At 45.7% G+C, this 15,113-nt stretch overlaps 1 protein-coding gene across 13 annotated transcripts in view; it reads right to left on the bottom strand.

The window, feature by feature from the left end:
- Positions 1-15,113, bottom strand: part of Enox1 (ecto-NOX disulfide-thiol exchanger 1) — a 584,295-nt gene that overhangs the window by 81,636 nt on the left and 487,546 nt on the right. For 12 of the 13 annotated variants that reach the window (XM_085828788.1, XM_029469169.2, XM_029469174.2 and 9 more), the window contains 2 exons: positions 11,625-11,681; positions 6,386-6,570 (listed from right to left, as the gene is read on the bottom strand). In XM_085828788.1, the coding sequence (XP_085684914.1) occupies positions 6,386-6,570; positions 11,625-11,681 (242 nt within the window). The remainder of the gene's footprint in view (positions 1-6,385; positions 6,571-11,624; positions 11,682-15,113) is intronic. The other variant, XM_085828791.1, reaches the window with a different exon arrangement.

Genomic DNA, 15,113 nt, shown 5'->3' with positions numbered 1-15,113 from the left:
TATGAAGGAGCTCTAATGATCATCATTAATCATACGCAGTTTTGTGATCAGCAGTTTAATGGCATCCTGTTGTGTTTTTTTTGAATATTTATCAGTCCTTGTCGACTTTTTTTTTTTTTTTAAACTGGAAGAAGCAGGAGTAAACTTGCTGCCAGAAAACCCAGTTCAAAGTTGATGGGACCCTTGTGCCGAAGACACCGCACAACCTGGATGCAAGATACAGAGAAATCACAATGAAGCTGAGCTTGTTCCCTGCCGGTTGATGTTTATTGTGCCAGGTGGTGCTGCACAGGCAGCTGCTGGTTGTGAGGTAGTGGTAGGGGTAAAGACATCAATAGTCTTACCCATGTGACAATTCTATGAGCTATAATACCCACCTGCCAGGCCAGGCACAATGTAACCATTGGTTATGATGATGGCAAAACTCTTTGAGGAGTAACCAATAACTCCCTGATTGGATTTGAGGCCCACCCACTCCATAAAAAGTGATTTATATATATCTAGTACTACAAACTCAGTCTAAAATTTGTCACAAGAGGTCTTAGCTCCTAGGAGTGAATCTAAAACTTCTGGTTAGCTGAATTGACTCAGCATCAAAACACCTTCTAAATATATTTATATCCACAGGCAGAGGCTACAGTCAGAGAAGTTTCACCATATAACAAACAGGTTAATACAGACTCGTGGTTACACAGGCGCTGAGACTAAAGGACAGCTGAGGGCTCAGATATACGTAAGACATTTAGAGAACCCCCATTAGAACTCAGGGAACACTGCAGAAGAAGTAACAGAAAAATAATGCAGGCATCAGAAGGCAGGGAAGAGGGCTGTGTAATTCCATCTCCTAAGGTTGACATAGGCCTTGCAATCACAAGCTCATAGCAATTGTGCCCACTGGCCCCGGGCCCACATCAGTCTGCCCGCACAGCAGTTGGTTATGGAGAGGGGGGTGCATGGGGCTCTACCAGTTATGCTGATCGATTGGCAGTGGATAGATTCTGGGCGTGGGGGGAGGCATAGGAACTAGTTCTATATCCACTGGTCGTCCTGCCATGTTTGATTAGTTCTAAACGCAGGATCAGATAGATCGCCACGGTTAAACTCTTTGGGGGATACAAAACCTACGAAATTGTTAAATAGAAATGATAAACATCTAATTTTTTTAAGATTATGCTTAAGAATATGGTATTGTGGGCTATGCTTATGAATGAAAATAAAAGTACTATTTAAGTTTAAGTATGGATGAGCCGTAACCAGACAGACCCTCCATTTAAGACAGTGGCTAACAGTGACTGGTTAAACTGACTTTGCCTGACAGACCAGGACATGGGACGCGTGGAATACTCCTGCAGTCTCATGAGAATTCATCAGGCTCAAGGTCCTTTGGAAAACACAGTGGTTGTGTTTTCAGAAGGATGCTTTCTGTGTGTCCCAGTCATAGGCAGCTCTCCATGTGCAGATGAAGAGATACATCTACACAGAAGGCCTGCAAATGAATATTCATAACAAATTTGTGCATGTTTACCCCCAAAGTGCAAACAACATTAGACGTCTGTGAGCCAGTGGCTAGAGAAACGATCTGCAGCTTTTCCTTACAATTGAATTCTACTCGATAGACTGGAAAGGGGAACAGAGCACACAGCAGCAACACAGAGGGACCTTCAATGCATGCTAAGCAAAGGCAGCGAGCCTAAACAGGCTGCAGACAGCAAGTCCTAGAAATGGCAAGCTGTAAGGGTAGATTTCAGGTAGGTGGATCCAGGAAGTGGGGTGGCATGAACAGGGGGCTGAGGGTGTGGCCATGGAAATGACTGACAGGTTGATTACTAGAGTGGTCTCACGTGACTTAACTTAGCATTTGTCAGAATTCATAGAACTAAATACATCTAAAGAACAAATTTTACTTTATTAGATCTAATAAAACCACTCTGTGGTGGTTTGAGTATGCCTGGCCCACAGGGGGTGTGTTAGGAGGTACTGCTAGGTACTGTTAGGAGGCATGGCCTTGTTAGAGGAAGCATGTCGCTGTGGGGGTGGACTTTAGAGGTCCCCTCCTATGCTCAGGCTCCACCCATTGCACAAGAGAGCTTCCTCCTCACTGCCAGGATGCCTGCCTTTCCTGGTTGCCTTGGAAGATGCAGAACTCTCAGGTCCTTCCTGGCACCATGTCTGCCTGTAGGCTGCCATGCTTCCTGCTATCATGATAATGGACTAAACCTCTGAAAGTGTAAGGCAGCCCCAATTAAAGGCTTGTCTTTATGAGGGTTGCCTTGGTCGTGGTGTCTCTTCAGAGCAACAGAAACCCTAAATAAGACACGCTCAGTGTAGAGAGCTGAAGATGAACAGAGCTTAAAATGTTTATTCTTTGTTTGTATGCCTAAAGATACAAATGAACATAAAAAATGGCCCTAACTTCCTTAGCCTCCCAGCAGAGAGAAGAGGCTAACTTAATTGCTGTCATATGGCTTGGTAAAGGTGATCGTGTTACCATGGCTACAAGCTGTTATTTCCTCTTGTATGAAATGTCTAATATTGTTAAATTATGACTCATGTGTAGTGTAGGGTCAAACTTAGAAACAAATACCAGGACAAAGTCACCCTAAGGCTTCTCATTTTTAAGACCTCTGCTCGGTACTGTTGTTTTTTTGTTTTTCCATAAACATGTAAGAAACGGAGCAATGTGCATGAGCGTACTGGCAAGGGAATAGAAGAGGAAACAAACCTCTGGCTAACGCTGAAGGCAATTCTAAAAATCATCCGCTACTTCTGAGGCCATTTAAGGTTCTTTATTATGGTGTGTGTGTGTGTGTGTGTGTGTGTGTGTGTGTGTGTGTGTCTGTGTGTGTGTGTCTGTGTGTGTGTAGCAATACCCTCAAATGTAAATGAATTACAGAAATGATCATATAACAGAGTTGTTCTGGTTTGATCTTGTATGTCCTCAAATTGCTGATAACACTGAAGGCTTAGAAACTATCAAGGCCTGATTCTGGAAGGCAGAGGAACCCTTGTGGAAGGAAGGAATTCAGGTCATTGAGATGTGCCCTTGAATTGGGGGGATCAGTGCCCTGATTCCCTATTCTCCCCCTTGGTTCTCCGGCTGCCCTGTTTCTCCAGACCACCTCCATCATAACCTTCTACATAGCCACAGGCCCAGAAACAACACATGCAACTGTCCATGCCCCAAATTATCCGAAGCCGTGGGCAAAACTCATAAGGCTGAAAGTGTGTTTATCCCAGGTATTTATTACCACGATGAACGGAATTCATGTTTCACGGCTGTGAGGAGTCTTAGAGCTATGGTGATTTATTTCTATATGACAGAACATGGTAGAAATATGAGCCTTTAAAAGCACCTACATTTTAAACATGTGTCCTCACAGAATAGCCATGTACCTGCTTAACATCCAATACATTGAAAGCATTGCAAAAGCTGTGGGCACGGTGCTCATGTGGACTAAGGAGGTACCACATGCATGGCATAATGATACAGCTCTGACCTCTCCTGCTTTAGTCTGCTTGATGGCATGATGGCATGAATGCCACACAATCCAGAGCTCCACAGGTGCCATGTGATTCTTGCCTCTTGGCTGTGGTTCCTTCATCCTCTACTCAATACATGCTTTCAATTACCATGTGCCTGTTGTGATTCTTCTGATACTCCATGCCATCTGGAACTGAAGTTCCAGCCTTCTGAGCTACAGAAGGGGAGGTTATTTGGAAAAGGGGGTCATTGCAAACGTGATTAGCTACCATGAAGTCAGACTGGAGCAGGCTGAATGTCTGACCTTGCGTGAGCCGTGTTCTTATGAAAAGCAGAAATCTGGACACACATACAAGAAGAGCATCTCGGGAAAACCAAGGCAGAGAGCAGGGAAATGTGTCTGCAAACTAAGGGCAGACCCGGCTGCCTGCAGCCTAACTGCAAGAGCAGCTTCTTTGCCACAGCCTTGGAAGGAGCCAACCTTATTGATGCCTAGACCTTGAACTTGTAACCTCCAGAAGGTGAGGGGCCATGTCTCAGGTTGAATTCAAACCACACTATAAAAACAAATCAACCTTTGTGTTAAAGTGCATTTCCTAGCAGCAGAGCAATTGTGCAAATGGAACCAGCAACTGTTCCTTCGAATGACTGAGGATTCCTGCCACAGCTCCTTGTGCAACAGATGCATGGCTCGTGTTCCCGTGCTGAGACCCCAGCATGTGTCTCTCCCATGCAACAGAACAGTCTCTCGAACCATAACAAGCCTCAAGGTTTTGAAAGGAATTAGAGGCATCTTTTCTGGAGGGAAAGAGGGCCTGCTTCCTGAAGTGTGACCGTGGCTTGCAGGCTGTGACTGCCATCCTGATCTTTGGGGAAATGGACAGATTATCATGCTGGCAAGCCCCATCCCTGCACCCCTTGTTGGGACATATGGACAACCCCAGGAGCTTCACACAGCAGCTGTTGTATTGGCTTTCCAAGTGCAGGAACCTGAGCGATGACTGCAGTGACATTTTCCTGGCTGGCTCTGACCTCCAAATCTCACTGATTAGTCTAGCACACACTGTGAACAACAACCAGTTAGGACTCAGAGCCAGGGCTCAAAAAATTACTTTAAAATGGCAAGAGATGTTTAAGACATAATCTCTATGACCTGGCCATTGATCACTTCCCAATATGTTATCCCGTGTATGTGTGTGTATACACTGTATGTATGTGTGTGCGTGTATATATATATGTGTGTGTATGTAAACATACACTGTATGTATGTATATGTGCACATGTGTGTGTATACATACTGTATGTATGGTGTGTTATATACTGTATTATGTGTGTATATATATGTGGGGGGGGTTGAGGAGTGGGGGGTGTATATATATGTGTGGGGGGGGTTGAGGAGTGGGGGGGTGTATATATTTTCCTGGTTGGCTTGTCTTTTGAGGTAGTCACCCTTAATAATGAAAACATATTTGTAGGAAATTCATGGTCCTGGTTTAAGACAGCAACCAATATGAATTGAAGGAATTCAGAAGGCAGTCAGTTCACCTTATTGTTCAGTTTTCCACCACTTTAACAGCTTTCTCTGGTTTAAACAAAAGCAATCTTTTTTTTTTTTTTCACCCAGAAAGTATTGTTTGGGTTTGTGTATTTAAAGGAGTAATTAAAGGATACCCATGTGCAATGGTGATAATTTATGCTCTATTATTTTAAGTTTACTCAAAGACCCCATTGCTTGGAGAACATTATTCACCAACTGATGTGTTTAGACACACATCCGTCAATGATTTTTTTTTTAATTCTATTTCCCCTACTTTCCGTACTTGGGTTTTTCTCTTTCTGTAGTATTTCTCACGGCACATGCTCTGTTTTCTTAATCCCCAGATCACAGCTGTCCCCTTTCCAATGACAGCTGAAAATTCTACAAAGTCCATAGGGCTTTGGAAAGAGTGGGCCAGATTGTGGTCTGATATTCTTCAACAAAAGTGCAGCGTATCATTCCTGAAGCTATGTAGCCCCAACTCAGGACTCATGCATTCCAATAGCAATCACTTCTACTTCGTGTGTGTGTGTGTGTGTGTGTGTGTGTGTGTGTGTGTATGAGAGAGAGAGAGAGAGAGACAGAGACAGAGAGAGAGAGAGAAAGAGAGAGACTGTGTATGTGTGTTTCTGAATGCAGGTGTATGTGCACATACGCATTTGTGAACATGGAGGCCAGAGGTCTATTTTTCTTACTGTTTTTCAGGCACTGTTCACCATGCTTTTGAAGACAGGACCTAGCCAACTAGGCTAGGCTGGTGAGAAGTGAGCCCCTGGGCTGCACCTCTCTGCCTCCCCAGGGCTGGACTTCTAAGTATAATCCTAGCATACATTCAGCTTTTGCAAGGAGGTTCTGGGGACTGAATTCAGGTCGTCAGGCTTGCCTGGTAAGCATTCACAGATGGAGCCATCAGTCAATTCTGAAACCTGACCAGTATAATCCAGAGATGGAAACAATACAGTTTGCATTGATGAAGATCTTGGAAACGAACCAAAAGCAAGCTCATGGCTTTGTCCAGCTTTCAACATAAAATATTTCTAAATGTAAACATGTTGTTACAGTCAACGAGAATTTGAACACATAAAATGGACGCGCACAACCACACACTCATATTCATAAACCACTTTATAAACCTCCCAATTCTTGCCCTGCATTTCCTATCCTCAGGGTGATTCTCTACAGATTTTGTTAGCGTGACTTTCCTCCAGGGTCTAGATGTCCCAAGAGTCTCCGCTGCTTTCCTTTGCTATGCCCATAACTTTTCCTGGTCCTCTGTTCTCCTCCATCACACTTTTCAACCAGTGGCCATCTTACACACCCTGCAAGACGCGCACATCCCCATCCTCTCTGCGGCATGTGCCCATTACCTGCTGCATGCCTTGCATGGTTTGCTGCAGGAACTGTAGCTGTTGGTCCTTGGTGAGGTTTTCTTCTGTTCGGAAGAGCTGTTCCTTCTCTTGCTTCAGCAGCTCCACCTCGTTCCTGTAGGCATCTAGTTGCCACCGGAGACTGTCATTCTCCTCTTTGAGGGCATAGGCCTGAGCAGCCAGGGCTGAAGGGTAAACACACAGAGTTTGGGGAGTTACCACCCTGTCAAGATTGAGGGGTCCTTTGGTGGGAAAGGAAGTCTCTCCTAAAACTGGATTCACACCAACTCAGAAGTTAAACCCTGATAGCCAAGCCTCAGGGTTCTTTGTTTAACAGTCGGCGTGGAGCACCTTGGGGTTGATTTTGGAAGGATGTTGCCTTTCACATGTTAGATGAAGACTGTGAACAAAAGTGCCAGAATCTCTTGAATCTATTCAATTTGTCCTATCTTAGGTTATGAATGGTACTGCTGGGCACAGGCTCTATCTCCCAGAATTCCTACCTCTTGACCTTTGCCCCCAAACCTGGAAGCCTTCACACAAGCTGATCTGCCATGCTTGGTAAAGAGCATACTCTGAATTCTTAGGAACTGTCACATCTGCCACATGACTGCCCTCTCTCTGGCTCTATGACGGCTCAGTTTCCTGGAAGGCTCCTTGCGGAGAAGCAGCTGTTTCGTGGGTTGAGGCATGCATGCAGCAGAAAGCACTGAAGGCTAATGCATGCAGCAGCCTCCCGGGGGAGAGAGAAGAACTGAGACGCACAATGCTGCTTCTTGCTCTACTGCCGGGACAAATTGCACAAATTGTTTTCTCTAACTGCCATCAGAATGGAAACCTAGCTCCACCTGCTTCACCAACAGATTAAAATTCTTTTATTCCCTACAAGGCTGAGTGGTTTACTCTGCTCCTCCCCCAAACCTGAAAGTCTCAATGTGTTGATGCAGACTTAATTTGTATAGTTTCCCATCTCCTTCTCACTGAGAAATCAAGGCAGTTCACTCAGGGTCTTACGTGCCTTAAAGCTCCAGAAACAACTAAAATCGAGTGATAGGGTGGTTTCAGACAAAGATGGAGGAGAGGAAATCTCTTGCCCTGCTTCCATCTTTACCGTTTGTGGGCTCTGCGATCAATAACAGGGCTTGCTGGGCACTCCCACTGGAAAGGTCTCTGGATCAGGGGCTTCTTCATATAAACTAGTCCACTGAGTCACTCCAGCAAGCCTAGATTAGAGTCTACTGATCCCCATTTCAAGAGATGAAGACCACGGGACACAGGGTAGCAGAGCACAAAAGGAACAGCAAACCCAGCCTCTAGTCAGTTAGTTTAGTTCTAATGGACACTGCTATGTCTGTTTATGTGAGGTCGGCTCTTAACAACTGTTCAAAAACACTGTCTCCCCATACTCTCCATGTCCTGGCTCACTATCTCTCTCCTCTTATGGAAAGGCCATTCTTCACTCTTGAAAGGAAAAGAAAAGTCAATTAGCACTTGAAAGGCATTGCTAGAAATGCCTCCATGGACTTGACTGATGCTACGCAAAAGTATAGCACAGAGCCTTGGTAGTGCCCATGTTTCGTCTGCTGTTTACTGTGATCTAGGGCCAGACTGAGGTCAGCGGGCCACCTGTAGGCTCCACTGCACATCTGATGATCACACAGCTTCGCTGAGACATTCTGAGACCCCAGCCAATTCCCTTGCCAAATAGCAGACATCAAACTATGTTAATAATAGTTTCACAGTTAAGTGTTTTACAGTATTCCACTTTGCAAAAAATGATTATCTATGTACAGTGCACATTGAAATACTAATCAAATAGAACATGCAATTAACCAGCAAACCCCCGGCAGCAAGCCATCAGGGATCAATTAGTCAACAAGCATTTACTGCATACTTCCTTATACCCAAGTCTGTCTGGGGATCTTAGATCACAAAAGAAAACACGGAATATGTCACTTTTTGCAAGTTCTATTGAAATACAATAAAGACTGACACACCTAAAAGGAAACTAATGTATCCAAAGGGAAAAGCGGGAGAAGGATGCAGTGGGTAAAGTAGGTACTCAAGGAATGTTGGTTGAAGCAACTTAGTATCAAGATTCTGACACAGGGACTCCACCCTAGAAGGGTAAGAAAGGAGAATAGACTGAGAGACTAAAATTAGGCTTTGGAAGATGAAAACCCTACATCATGGGAAGTATATCTCAGTCTGGAGCAAGACCATAGGTAAGCAAAGGCCCAGAAGTCACAATTAGAGGGAGATGATAGTGAGAGGCACTTGATTCCTACCCCCTATCCTCCCACCCCCACCCCACCAAGGCCAGTGTCTGCCTTGAAGCAGTGAGCAAGAGGTGGAACTTAGGAATGTGGGTGAGGCTGAGATAGTTCAGACCCAACATCATGAGAAGATGGATGGCATTTGGTGTTGTTGGAGGGTATTTATGCGATTGGTGATTCAGGAAGATCAGTTTGGCGATGGTGCGGGGAATGAACTGGAGGCAGAAGGGAAGGAACAAGGGGGAATCTGCTTTGGTGTATACGGCTGTGCAAAGCTAAGAAGCAGGCGTCTGGATGCTTTTCATGGACTTATACAGTCAGACAGGACCCGGGGCTCACCTAGGAGCACGGGTTGCTGCTTTCTAACGCTGTGCAGCCCAACCTCACATCTTGCTGGTACCCTGAGGCACTGGCTCCTGAGAAGTGAACTCACTGCTCCACGAGGAGATGTCTGTGGGGTATCACTGGCAAGAGGGATGTTCTAACAGGGCAAAATCACCGACGATGCAAACGACAGGAAAAGTGTTGGCACCGCACAAGTACGTTGCTGCATTTAGTGACATTCAAAGACACTTAAGTCATTTCCTTAGGAAGCTCCATTTGGCCCCCCCTTTTCAATTCAGAGTGGCATTTTTATTATCATAACTGATAGCAGGTGTTTGTGAAGAAATCGATTAGTATGTGGGGATGAAAATTACATTTTCCAAATGAATTGCACAGTCTGCGAGATACGTTGAAATCCGAGTAGTGAGACGCAAGCAGCTATAAAGCATGCGGCAGCAGCATTATTTAAATAAACCATCTGAATATAAATACATGCAGGGAAGGAGCCGTCCATTATTTTACAGATTGTCTGATAAGCCTATGGAACAGTCCAGGTGATGGTCTGGGCTGACCCATGTCTACTGTCCCTGACAAGCAGAGTCCAGGGCTGTGTGCACCCCTGGGTCAGGAGTATGCTACCATTTTGTTTATTAAAAAGGGAAAGGAGAGAAAACAGCTGTGATTCTCCCCACCCCTCAAAACCCATACCGTAACCAATCCCATTATTGTCTTTATAAGTAAGGCACATAACTGATTTTTCCACTCCTGATTAAATAATGGCAGGATTAACATTCACAAATCAAATTAAAACAAAACAAAACAAAAAACCAAACTTGGTCATTCCTGTGGTGGCAAAGATAGTTGTTTTCTAAAGGGTGAGAAACTGTGCCTGGACTCCACTTAACTTCAGGCCACCTGTTCCTTGTTTGAAAACATTATGTGGCATCCTACAGTGTCCCCAAGTGTACCCCTCTGTGAGGGTTGCCTGGAAGATGCTGTGCTATATTTCTTGGACTAGAACTCTGAAAAACCAAACCAAACCAAACCAAACCAAACCAAATCCTCATAATGCCTGTCAGGCTTTGGTGTGTTAGAAACCAAGAAACTTAAAAGGTCAACTCATTTTTCTTCTTTTTTGCTTTAATTTTTTTTCTGGGTCACTGTACTAAAAATTAAACAGTCTTGATAAATGTGTCACCAGGCTTCTACAGTGAAATTTACTCTTAAGAGACTGTGCAAGAAAGCCACTATTCAAATAAGTGTAAGGGTTAAAATGAATGACTGTCTACCACACCATAGGGTGTGCTGTGTTCCAATAAATCTGAAATATTTAAGGAGTGCCATCCACGTGGACTGCCAGATTTCAGTGATAAAAGGAATTCAACATTTGTAAGCTGTAAGGAACACAACTGAACCTACTGTTGGCAATTTTTTAAAGCACCACTGAGTCTAGTGATGCCTGTAGTTAGTTCTCTAACCTACTATTTCCTGAGAAATCAAGGCAAGGAGCCAGGCCATATCCAATACAAGAAGGGTAAGGCTGAGACACTTACGTCCCCACACTTGCTGTAGACTTTAGAGAATTCTGGATACTGGAGTTGTCTAAAGCGAAAGAACAGTTACAAACATTGGGAGGTTCCTGCTAAGCAAAAAATCTGTTGCATTTGGAAAATTAGCATTGAACTAGCAGAACTTCTGAAATGACAGTGGAATGTGAAATTTGATCCAGAGATTAAAGTTGCATCGCTGAGGAAAACAGGTTTAAAGGTGTTATGTAGCAACTCATTGTATCCTTTATGGAATCCTCTATAAGCTATTATTTTTCTATATTAATTATGGTCAAAGTGACCTCCTCCTCCATTGCCTGTATTACTTACTGGGTTTCCATGGGAACCGATAATGGCATGCTTAACTTCTTTAAGTAAATAATCTGGTGGAAGCCTTGAAATCTCTCTCTTACCAGTCTGAGCCAGCCTCAGAAAAATAATTAGCAATATATGAAAAATGTAAGTTATTTTGGGTTATGTCCCAGTAAGCTGACAGTGTGTTAATATCTTTTTCATGCTCAGGCAAGATGTAACTAAATAATAAAATGCTTTAACATATTGTTGCTAGCAATAGCTGCACTTCTTCGGGACTGTTCATCTTGGTGTCTTTGGGGAATGCTGTGTTTAACATTCTTTCTCTGCTTTGCCAGTTGTGTTCCTGAACACTGGGAGGATATAGCTAAACTGCATTTCTTTCCCATGAACAAAGAAAGCCCTTTCCTAAGGATTTCACTGGCTGCTGTCCAGGTAGGTAATTGTCCTTCTATACAAGGAGGCAGGGGTAGGCAGAAGGCCTGGGAGATAATCCTATAATATCCCAGAGCCCTCTGGGGCTCCTCTCTTTGTCACAACTTCGCTGCCTGATGTCTTAAGAAAGGGCTGAAGCTATGATCCAGTGACCTGGGGATTCTTTCTCAGGTCTATCTGCTTCTCTGTATAAATCTCCTTGTCGGGGAGCCAAGGTGTCCATTGGCTGGTCTGTGGTAGAGACCACCATGCTGCGCAGCGAACCCAAACCCATGCTTCTCCTTTCATAGTGTAGTGTTGTTCCCAAGGTGACCGCTCTAGGAGGTGCGTGAGACTGGTTCTTACCAGCAGAATGCAAGCCAGGATCCACCGGGTCTCCTGCACAGTCTTCAATGTCTGCCTCTGAAAGTGAATAGGCTGTTCTGTGACCAAAAATCAACTTTTTGTTCTAGGTGTTAGATCAGGGAAATTGGAAAACTTATATGGCCTCCAGTGATATCCTAATCTGGTGTTCTTCCAATCTTAGTTCCTATTAGAATCTCCCTGTAGACGGGCACACCTGTTTCTGGGCCCTCTCCCAGGTTTGTAGTTTCAGGGCTGAAGGCGGAGCACCCCAGGGTACCAGGTGGTGCTGACACATTGGTGCTAACACCACATATGGAAACACCACTCATCCCTGTCCCCCATTTCCCGAGCTATCCTGGGTGACTGTTTGGGCAGCTCCTTTTGAAGGAATCACGTGCCTGGCGGGCCACGCTGGTTTGATTCCTTGGTTTATTCCCTATGTCCCCAGCCTCTCGTCTCACACCTGTGAGAGCTCATCCTTATCCAACACTCTCAGCAGCTCTCTAGGGCTTAGGGGAAGCCTGTACAAAAGCTATAGTCACCATTTTGTCTGCCTGCCCACTAAAAGCAGTAAATGCAATTTTCAGGACTGGGGCTGTGGCTCCGTGGTAGCACACTTGCCTTCTACCCATGAGGCCCTGTGTTCAGGACTGCCAATGCCCCCACCATGACAATACCAGAAGAAAACAAACACCCAAATCCAAACCCCCAAACCAAACCCTGTCCTCTACGCTGTCTTTGCCTCCTTTCACCCTCGAAAGACTGTGGTACAGGAGGGATGATTCTCAAGAATCTATTTTAGTGGTGTTGGAACCAGGTTTCAGTGACCCAGAGGTGGCACAGCTGGTTAAAAGTACAGTGTGGCCCTACAGGTGGCAAAGAGCCAGCTACACACTGCAGTCTGAAAAAGGTGAAAATGGGTGCTCAGAAGGAATGGCTTGCTTGAAGTGGAGGTAGAGTACTGTAACCCAGCACTTTGGGGGGAGGGGTTGCATCCGCTGCAGAGGTTCAGCTATAAAAACAGAGGGGATAAAGCCTAGTCTAAAATAAACATAGCTTCTCCCTGAGGAAAAATCTGGAGGTGATTCACGCAGAAATGAATCTCATACCTCTGCAATCCAGAGACCTGACGGGAACTGCATGGGGACCCGCTTTATGCCCCCTGTCCTCTAGGAGGGCACTGGGGATGCTCACTGGGCTCTGGGCTCATGGAGCCTTATTGTTAATGTGACTTCCTTAATTGCGTCATCTCCAGAGATCAATGCTAAATCTGGGCTCCTTAAAGAACCCAAAGGTGATAAACACTGGGTATCCATGGGAACTCACCCATCTTCTGTCTTTGTGTCTATGTCTCTCCCGTCAGAAAAGAAGTGACCTCTTCCTGAGGCTCTGACCTCCCAAAGATCTGTCCCCCTGGTTTACTGTTAGTGGCTGATGAGGCTAAGAGACAATCATTTCGATGAAGGCCTGGGCTCTGGGGCTGTTCCCTGCCCATGCCTCTCGGTGGCCAGGCACAGACCCAGGGGTGGGGGGTGGGGGGGATAGTGGGATATCTGAAAAAAACCGGTCTTTTTCTACTGAGCCTCTTACGGAGGCGGCAAAGTACAACAGGTCTGTTTCTCAGTAGCACTTGTATCCCCACTGAAGCACCAATCTTCCTCAAATTGCTCATGGAAATTCCTTATGCTACATTTTTGCAGGATTATTATTATTACGACTTAGCATTGACATAACATTTTATGTTTGCAGTGAGTATTATCGTCTGCACATTAGCTATTATTAGGGAGAGCTAAACAGACGCACAAGGCAGTGTCTATTTCCGTCTTTGTGTGAGGCCTGTGGAATAAGGGTAATTTGAGGAGTGCAGGTAAACCAGAGCCTGATATTACAATGGCTTAAATGTGAGTCTAGAGGTGCAAGCGGCAGCAGGTGACTCAGAAAAAAAAAAAAAAAAAGTCTTGTGTGGCTCCCCATCCTAGGTCTTCCAAATGGAGAGGTCTGCATCCATCAGGGGCAGGTCTGTGGGGTGTGGCTGGGCTCCTGACACTGTTGAGACTCAGGTCCGGTTTTACATTTCCAATTACCCTATTATCCTGTGCTACCTCTCTTGGCCCACCCCCTTTTTCCTCAGAGGAGCAGAAGCAAAAGAAAGAGGTGTTCCGGGTGCTGACTTCCCAGAGCCAGAAAAGTCTGTGGTCCACAATGCTAAAGGATGCACTGACTGGTCTGAGCAAACTTTGGAGTCCTCAGGGCAAGAGAAGCACAGCCAAGTGCCACTCTAGGCTGTGGCAGGGCTGGCCAAGGGAGCAGGCTCTTACCACAGCGGTCCTGACCTCAGAGGCTCACAGAAAGGAGAGTCTGAGCAGTGAGTGAACAAGGCTCTCTCCACAATGGGTGGTGGTCAGTGGAGGGGAAAGAAAGGCCTTTGCTCCAGGGAGAGCTGGAGAGAAAGTGGAAGTGACTTAGGGGCAGACAGTGCATCCTAGAAACGGGTTTAATAAGGACTCAGTGGACTGTGGGAGTGGGTGCCTAGGTGGATGGGTGAGGCTGGGGGAGGAAGGGATAGGCCTTCCCAAGTCTGTGGACATGCAAGCAGCCACTCCTACAGTCCACAACTGCCTCCCCTAGCAAATGATGGCTGACTTTTCTTTAGGAATCTTCCCCAGTAAAAGGCATTATTTTCCTTTTCCTGATGCATGCTCTACCTTGTGTGCGCTCACACACACACACACACACACACACACACACACGGTACCATTTTCCTAAGAAGCACAGCCGTCCACCAATCCTCTATGCCTCTTCTTGAGCTCTGCTTTAAAAACTGATCCCTGGCTCTGCCCAGCCCAGCTGTACCTACTTTGAGAAAGATTACATGCAATCTCATCCCCACTTGGTTCTGAGCAGCCTCTTACTCCGCCCCCCCCCGTAACCCCCCCCCCCCACACACACACCTCCCCTCCCACTGTAAGAACTGTCACCTCGGTGTAACAGGGTCTGGAGGCAGATGTCTAATGCGACCTATAAAATGTTCTGCCAGTCTTGTTGTTCATTAGTTTGGGGCACCTGATTTCTGTTAGTCCCTCCTAATGGCATCTCTGTCAGCGAGAGCTCCCTGTCTCAGCTTCAGCCACTGGCCATGGCCTTCAAGGCATCTCTGCCCTCTGTGCTATGCTCCCTTGTTTCCTTAATTTCTTTCCTAGTCTACTCTGGATGCTACCATTTTCTCTCCTGCAACGCATCGACTGAGTGATGTTAAGAGTCCTCCAGGCTAAGTCTCCATTCTTCTGATCCCTGCGCCCTATCTTGCAATACTTTTCTTAATAGCTATCTTTCCCACCATGGCTGGCTTCTGGTTTTCACTCTGAGGAGGTCAGATTGAACTTCTAGAACTAAGCGCCGTTGAACCCTGGCCGTTGGCCTGGTCAGTGCCATGGGAGAGGAGGTCCCTCACATGGGCAACCTCTTCCCAGACTGTTCACAGGCAGCAAG

The sequence above is a fragment of the Mus caroli genome, unplaced genomic scaffold, assembly GCF_978045245.1.
Source record: "Mus caroli unplaced genomic scaffold, Mus_caroli_1 scaffold_12, whole genome shotgun sequence".
NCBI classification, from domain to species: Eukaryota; Metazoa; Chordata; class Mammalia; order Rodentia; family Muridae; genus Mus; species Mus caroli.
Note: the sequence above shows the minus strand (reverse complement) of the source record. Positions and strands in the feature narration are given on the sequence as shown.